The sequence below is a fragment of the Nuphar pumila genome, chromosome 12, assembly GCF_984573655.1.
Source record: "Nuphar pumila chromosome 12, dmNupPumi1.hap1.1, whole genome shotgun sequence".
Taxonomy (NCBI): domain Eukaryota; kingdom Viridiplantae; phylum Streptophyta; class Magnoliopsida; order Nymphaeales; family Nymphaeaceae; genus Nuphar; species Nuphar pumila.
This window is the reverse complement of record NC_143260.1, coordinates 106,370,628-106,377,214: the sequence shown is the minus strand read 5'-3', so window position 1 is coordinate 106,377,214 and position 6,587 is coordinate 106,370,628. Positions and strand designations below refer to the sequence as shown.

General features: G+C 36.3%; 1 protein-coding gene across 1 annotated transcript; it reads left to right on the top strand.

Annotated features, from left to right (window-relative positions):
- Positions 1-1,854: 1,854 nt before the first annotated feature.
- LOC149821484 (transcription factor DIVARICATA-like) lies at positions 1,855-4,214 on the top strand. Its single transcript, XM_089982065.1, has 2 exons — positions 1,855-2,862; positions 3,432-4,214. The coding sequence occupies exons 1-2, from the start codon at positions 2,408-2,410 to the stop codon at positions 3,928-3,930; spliced, it is 954 nt and encodes a 317-aa protein (XP_089838191.1). The 5' UTR covers positions 1,855-2,407; the 3' UTR covers positions 3,931-4,214.
- The last annotated feature ends 2,373 nt before the right edge of the window (positions 4,215-6,587 follow it).

Here is a 6,587-nt window from a genome sequence, read left to right as displayed (position 1 = left end):
ATTGAGGGAGGAAAACTTTTGAACGGGGGGGAGGGAAAATTTTGCGCCTCAGGTGGGACGGTTTAAATCGAAAATTAGCGACGGAATTAGCGAGGAAATTTTTCTGTCGCTAATTAGCGACGGATTAGGGACAAAAAAATTCCCTCGCTAATTCTGTCGCTAATTAGAATTTTTTTGTAGTGTTTTGGCGATAGAAAAATGTTGTCGCTAATCCATCGCTAATTAGCGACGGATTTAGCGAGGGAGATATTTTCGTCGCTAATTCTGTAAATATTTCGAATGTTAGCGACAAATAGTTTTCTCTCGCTAATTCGTTGCTAATTTGTGACGAAAAAAATCTGTCGCAAATTGTCGTCACTAATTAAGATTTTTCTTGTAGTGTAGTATAATTAAAGATATGTACAAAGGAGTAGTAACCAATGTTCGCACTTGTGGAGGGGTGACAACCAATTTTCTTATAATGGTTGGGTTACATCAAGGATCTGCATTAAGCCATTTCCTATTTGCTATAGTGATGGATGAGCTTACGAGATCAATTCAAGAAAATGTGTCGTGGTGTATGTTGTTTGCTGATGATATTGTTTTGATTGATGAGTCTAGAGTTGGGGTTAATGTTAAGTTAGAATTATGGAGACAGACATTGGAAGCAAGAGGTTTTAAGTTGAGTAAGAGTAAGACATAATATATGAAATATCAGTTTAGTAAGCAACGAAGTAGTGATGGGAGTGTAGTGAAACTTGATGAGTAAGAAATACCGGTGGATGACTATTTCAAATATTTGGGATCTATCATTCAAAAGTATGGAGAAATTGATGAAAATGCAAATCATAGGATAAAGGTTGGGTGGATGAAATGGAAAAGTGCAACTGGAGTGTTGTGCGATCGTACAATGCCGGTGCGGTTGAAGGAAAAGTTTTATAGGATGACTATTAGGTCCGCTTTACTATATGGTACGGAATGTTGGGTTGCCAAGAGATATCATATTCAAAAAATGAGTGTAGCTGAGATGTGTATGCTTAGATGGATATGTGGAAATACAATAAAAGATAAAATTTGAAACGTGGAGATACATAAGAAGGTAGGCATTGCATTAATTGAAAATAAGATGAGAGAAAATCGTTTACAGTGGTTTGGACATATTCGGCAAATACCTAATGATGTTCCAGTTAGCAGGATGGAGAAATGGGAAAATATATTAGTTAAAAGAGGTCAGGGTAGGCCTAAGAAGACTTGGATGGAGATGATAGAAAAGGATACGAATGCTTTGAACCTCACCGAAGACATGGCATTGGATAGAAATGATTGGAGGAGAAGGATTCATGTGGAAGACCTAGAATAATTTTCTTTTTTGGTTCATATCGCCGACCCTAATTATTTTGGGATGAAGGCGTAGTTGTAGTAGTTGTTGTTGTAGAGAGTTGGGGATATGGGGTTTAGAGCACATTATATTAGGGACATGGGAAACTGAAATATGCAGCAAAATATGTAAACTAGTTTAAGTTGAGATTTTGATACTTAGTTTGCAACCATGTGGTTTATTTGCTTGGAATTGATTATTGGATCACATTGTAACGGGATAAAAATGTGATTTTGTATGCTTGAATATTTATGAAAATTCTAAACCATTGATTATCAACCCTTGATTATCAACCCTTAAAAGATTATTCTTATACATCGATCTAATCATTGCGCACAAGTTAAAATTAAAAAAGAAAAATATCAAAACCTCGGTGCATACCAGTTTACATGTAACCTTTAAAATATGTATATTTGATGCTTGTGAAATAGCCTTATATTATTATAAATAAGAGGAAGGAGAGCCCTGTCATATTTTGAAGTGAACCACCAATTTACGTATTCAATAGGGAGTCACCACCTCTTTCTTTCTCTCTCTCTCTCTCTGCTAGCCTTGTGATTGGCACCAAAAATCTTAATACCTTGAGCCCTGTTGCCTTTTGCCTACATTAAAGAAAAGCAAGCAACACAAAAGGCTCATGAGCAATTTCTGCTTCCCTTTGAAGTCTTCCCTCTGATTTCCAAGTTCTTCCTTCTTGGGTCTCTCTTCTTGTAGCCACTAGATTCTGCAAAACCCAAAGTTGGGTTGTTTTCTTTTCTTCATTTTCCTGTTTGATTTCGTGGGCATCGTCAGATCTGAAGGCTTGTTCCTTGGATAATTAGTGGGAAAGATCTTCATATTTCAAGTTACCACAACCAAGAAAGTTGTGCCCTCTTTTTGATTGGAAAAGGAAGAAAAGAAAATGATTCTTCAAATGATTTTATAAAAGGAGTCATTCTTCTTCTGAATCACCACCTCCTTTGGGACTCCTAGACTTCTCTTTTACTTGCTCTTCCTTTCTTCCTCCTAACTCTAGAAAACCGAAAATTCTGTTTGGTTCTGGTTCAGTAGATGGCTGAAGTTTTATCTTCCCAGAAAAAACACATTATGGGTGGAAACTTGGTGCTCTATGAGCAGATGAAGTATGAGAAAGACCTTGGATCTACCTTCAATTATGGACGCAGTTCATCCTGGACTCTAACAGAGAACAAGAACTTTGAGAAGGCTCTGGCCTTGTTTGACAGCAAAACACCAGACAGATGGCAGAAAATAGCGGCCATGATCCCTGGGAAAACAGCTTCTGATGCCTATGAACATTACCAACATCTTGAAGCAGATGTTAATTGTATTGAAGCTGGATTGGTTGATATTCCAAGCTATAGCACTTCATCGTTCACACTGGAGTTGGGAGAAGATCGCGGGTTCGACGGATTCAAGCAGTTCGGTAATTGTTCGAAGAGGGGTGGCGGGAAGGGCTTTGAGCAAGAGAGGAAGAAGGGTGTCCCTTGGACTGAAGAAGAGCATAGGTAGCTCCTATAAAGCTTTTCTTTGTTTAATTTTTCCTTCATCTCATTTTGTTCATGTTTAAGTTGCAGAATAGATAGAAACTGTTTCAGAAATTTAATTGGTTGACTTCATATATTTCTAAGCATGGATTTATATGGTCGTATACTAATAGTATAATTTAACATCATTCCTGGGTTGTCCATATATTGATCTTTTTACTTTTTGTTCAAAATTCAAAGCATTTCTGATCTTACTGCAAAATTGATTTCACCATATATGAACAGAATACTGGTGATCATGAAGAACTGGATGGCGCTTTATGGGAGGTGTCTAAAATACGTTTTTTGTCATTGAATTTGTTAAGAATGCAGGAATTCTTTAAGGAACTTGTTATTTTCTTCGACCTTACCGAAATTCGATACTGGCTTACTGTATCCAGTTAAATAGTTAAGATATTTTAGATCACAAAAGTAAAATCATAAGAATACTTCTGTAAAAAATAGAATCTGCACGCATCTTATAGTAGTGGTACAACTTTATCTTCTGAGTTTTGATATAATTTAATTCTCTTCTTTTCTGTTAATCACAGGCTGTTTCTGTTGGGTCTTGAGAAATATGGAAAAGGGGACTGGAGAAATATCTCTAGGAACTTGGTTGTTACAAAAACTCCTACACAGGTGGCCAGCCATGCTCAGAAATATTTCATCCGGCTATGTTCAGGGAGCAAAGATAAAAGAAGATCTAGCATACACGATATCACCACTGCTAATGTGTCAGATAAGAGGCTAGCTTCACTCACTAGATCTCCGGTCCTTCCCGCTCAATCCGGTTCAGGTAGCATGCCTAGCACTCCTAATGGATTCTCTGTATTGTTCGATCAAAGTCATACTACTGAAGGAGCAATCAGTGTGAACTCTGGGGTGTGCCTATCACAGGGGAACTTTTCCATTCCATCTTATTCAGTTGGTACATATGCAAACAACTTCAGCGCACAACATTTGCAGAGGAATATGCTTCACCAATCTCATGTGGAAGTGCATAATTCTGTGTTTCAGATGCAACCTGCAATTCACAGCTATCAAGGGTAGTGTCATGGACCACGGTAAATAGTATATTCATCTAGTGAAACAGCACTTCAATTGGCGTGTAGGACTCTGTTTCTTGTCAATGAGAATGTTGATGGGAATTCGGCTATAATTTTCAAATATTCCAAGCTTAGGAGTATGGTGACATTGTGTTGTAGTTCAAAAATCATGTTCCCCGATGTTTAACTCCATGGGTTTCAAGAGGGGAGATGTCATAATTATAAGAATGAAGCAATGTTTGATCGAAGTTCTGCTATGGAGAATTTTTCTTTTTTTTTTGACAGAAACTGCTATGGAGAATTTCAACTTGCTCTGGTTTGACATGGTAGTGTGCTTCAAAAGAAAAACATAAGGATCTGGGACAGTTACAAGTCTTCTCTTTTAATTAAATAAATTTTATGAATGCATCTATAAGATATATATCTCAAATTTAAATTTTGAAGATAAGGTCAACTTTACAAAGTGAAACACAAACAGCGGACTACATTATGTAGCTATCTTCTTTCCTATGTGCTACTTTTTCCCAGAATTGCTGTTCTGCAATTTAAGGTCCATTGTGCAGGAAATCTGAAAAAATGCTCAAAAGACAAAATGAATTTTAATTATTTTTATTCTAATGTGCAGCAGTTTCATGCATGAATTTTGATGGAGAGTAGTGTCAGCTGATACTCTTTCTAGAGGTATGAAAACACACAATTTGCTTCTGTAGAGTAAATGTTTACATTGAAGAAACAGGTACATGAGTAGCTTTATGTTCTAAATGCATTAGTTGCAATGCACCTGAAATTTCCCTTTCGTGAGGCAAACAGCTTTCTGAAATTAGCTCAGTGGGTTCTTTCTTTTCATTTTTCATTTTTCATTTTTTTCTTTTAATATTCTGAGAGCAGCTCATATTTAAGCTATTAAGTTGCTCATTTATTGAAATTTTATTCATATTAGTATGTAAATCCTTTAACAGAAGATTGGAAATGCTTCAACAGCTTGAAATGATCTTATAAAATCAACTTTTCAAAATATCCCTCGTTTATATGCTTAATAGTGTGGATTTTTCCATACTTAAATTTGGTCATTCCTTCTCAAATATCTTTCCCTGATCATATCTTTCTCTGATTCTAGCCTAAGATTTTGCTTTTATTATTTGGTTTTCCTTCTCTAATTTAAAATTGCACATGGTATCTGCACAATAAAGCTTCCATATTAACTTCACCAGGGACAAAGAATCCTGTCATTAAGAAGAATCAGATCTTATTCCTTTCTTCTTCTTGATACTTTGCACTATTTGATTATTCATTCATTTTTTTTTTGTGACTTTATGTTTCCATCTCGTTTGAAAACACAGATTCTTCCTTTCTGTTTTGCTTTTTAATTTAAGTCCAGCTCCTTCCTCTAATAAGCATATGGAAACTTTTTAGTTCTTTAATTTATAAAAACACACGAATTTCCTTTTCTCTTTGTCTGCAATTTCAGATTTACCTCACAGGGAGGCTGGCCCATTAAGTGACCCAGTTCTCAGTGAGGGTTTCTTCGTCATCAATATATATATATATATATAATTTTTATTTTGTTTAAAATTTGTAGAATTATGTTTATTTTGTTTAAAAATTGTAGGAGTGCTTAAGTGGCCTGTCATAGCAGGTTGGTTGTGGTTCAATTTGAATAATCATAGATATAAATATCACATTAATAATGCAATAATATCACGATAGAAAAACTATATTTTCAAAATAGGCAATATTTTGAAAATTTCACCTTTTGGGGGATTATATCAGCTCTCAATAAAATCATGAGATTTTCAAAAAATGGCTGATATTTCTGACTATGATGTAGATGTCATTTGCAACCCCTCTTTAATTTTGCTCCATGAACACCACCCACATACATAAAATGTAGTGCTTGCATCTTAGCTAATAGATCTAAATGCACATACATAGGGATGTATACATCCACACAACTTTAAACAAGCAATTTCCTTTGGCCCAATACGAAACACTAGCTCTTTTTTATTTTTTTTAGCCCACAAGAATGCAACAAAACCACATGTTTTCTCTTTCATAATGGTGACGATGTAAACCATAATACTGTCCTTTCTGGCAGGTACAATGCTCTAAATTGGTTGTACTCTTCTTGTCATGTAAATTTCACCAAGTATCCAATCTTTCAGTGAATTCCAAAAAAAAGAATAAAACTGATCTTAAACATAAGGAGTTTGGCGCAGTGGGAGGGCCGGGGGCCTTAGCCGCTAGATGGGTGGTCAGGGTTCCATTCCCACGGCGACAACCCTTGTGTTATATATTCCAAAGCTTGGCAACTCCCTGGGGACCAGGGGTGCCCCCACATGCTTACATCTTTGGGATAGCAGGCACGACTAGATCTCTGTTTGGGTGGTGATTTTCTTGTTCTTTATAAAAAAAAAAATGCATCATAATGTTTAGGTTTCTTTAAATGCTTGTGTTGCTTTTGTTCTTTGTTTTGCTGTTTGTGGCCGTGATACTGCATCTTACTGCTATTGCATGGATTGGCACCAGGGGTGTCAATGGGTCGGGTTTACCTGGTGATAAATAATAAGACCCGGGTCCAGACCTGAAGGTCTGATTAATACATGGATCCAGGCACAGTTTGGGAAATTTTATACCAGACCTGGGGCCGACCCGAGTTCATGT

What these genes read in the sequence shown, in the direction of transcription:
- LOC149821484 (XM_089982065.1), top strand. Translation starts at nt 2,408, where the DNA reads ATGGCTGAAGTTTTATCTTCCCAGAAAAAACACATTATGGGTGGAAAC. An exon ending in TGGACTGAAGAAGAGCATAG is followed by an intron (nt 2,863 to 3,431) that starts GTAGCTCCTATA and finishes TGTTAATCACAG; the next exon opens with GCTGTTTCTGTTGGGTCTTG.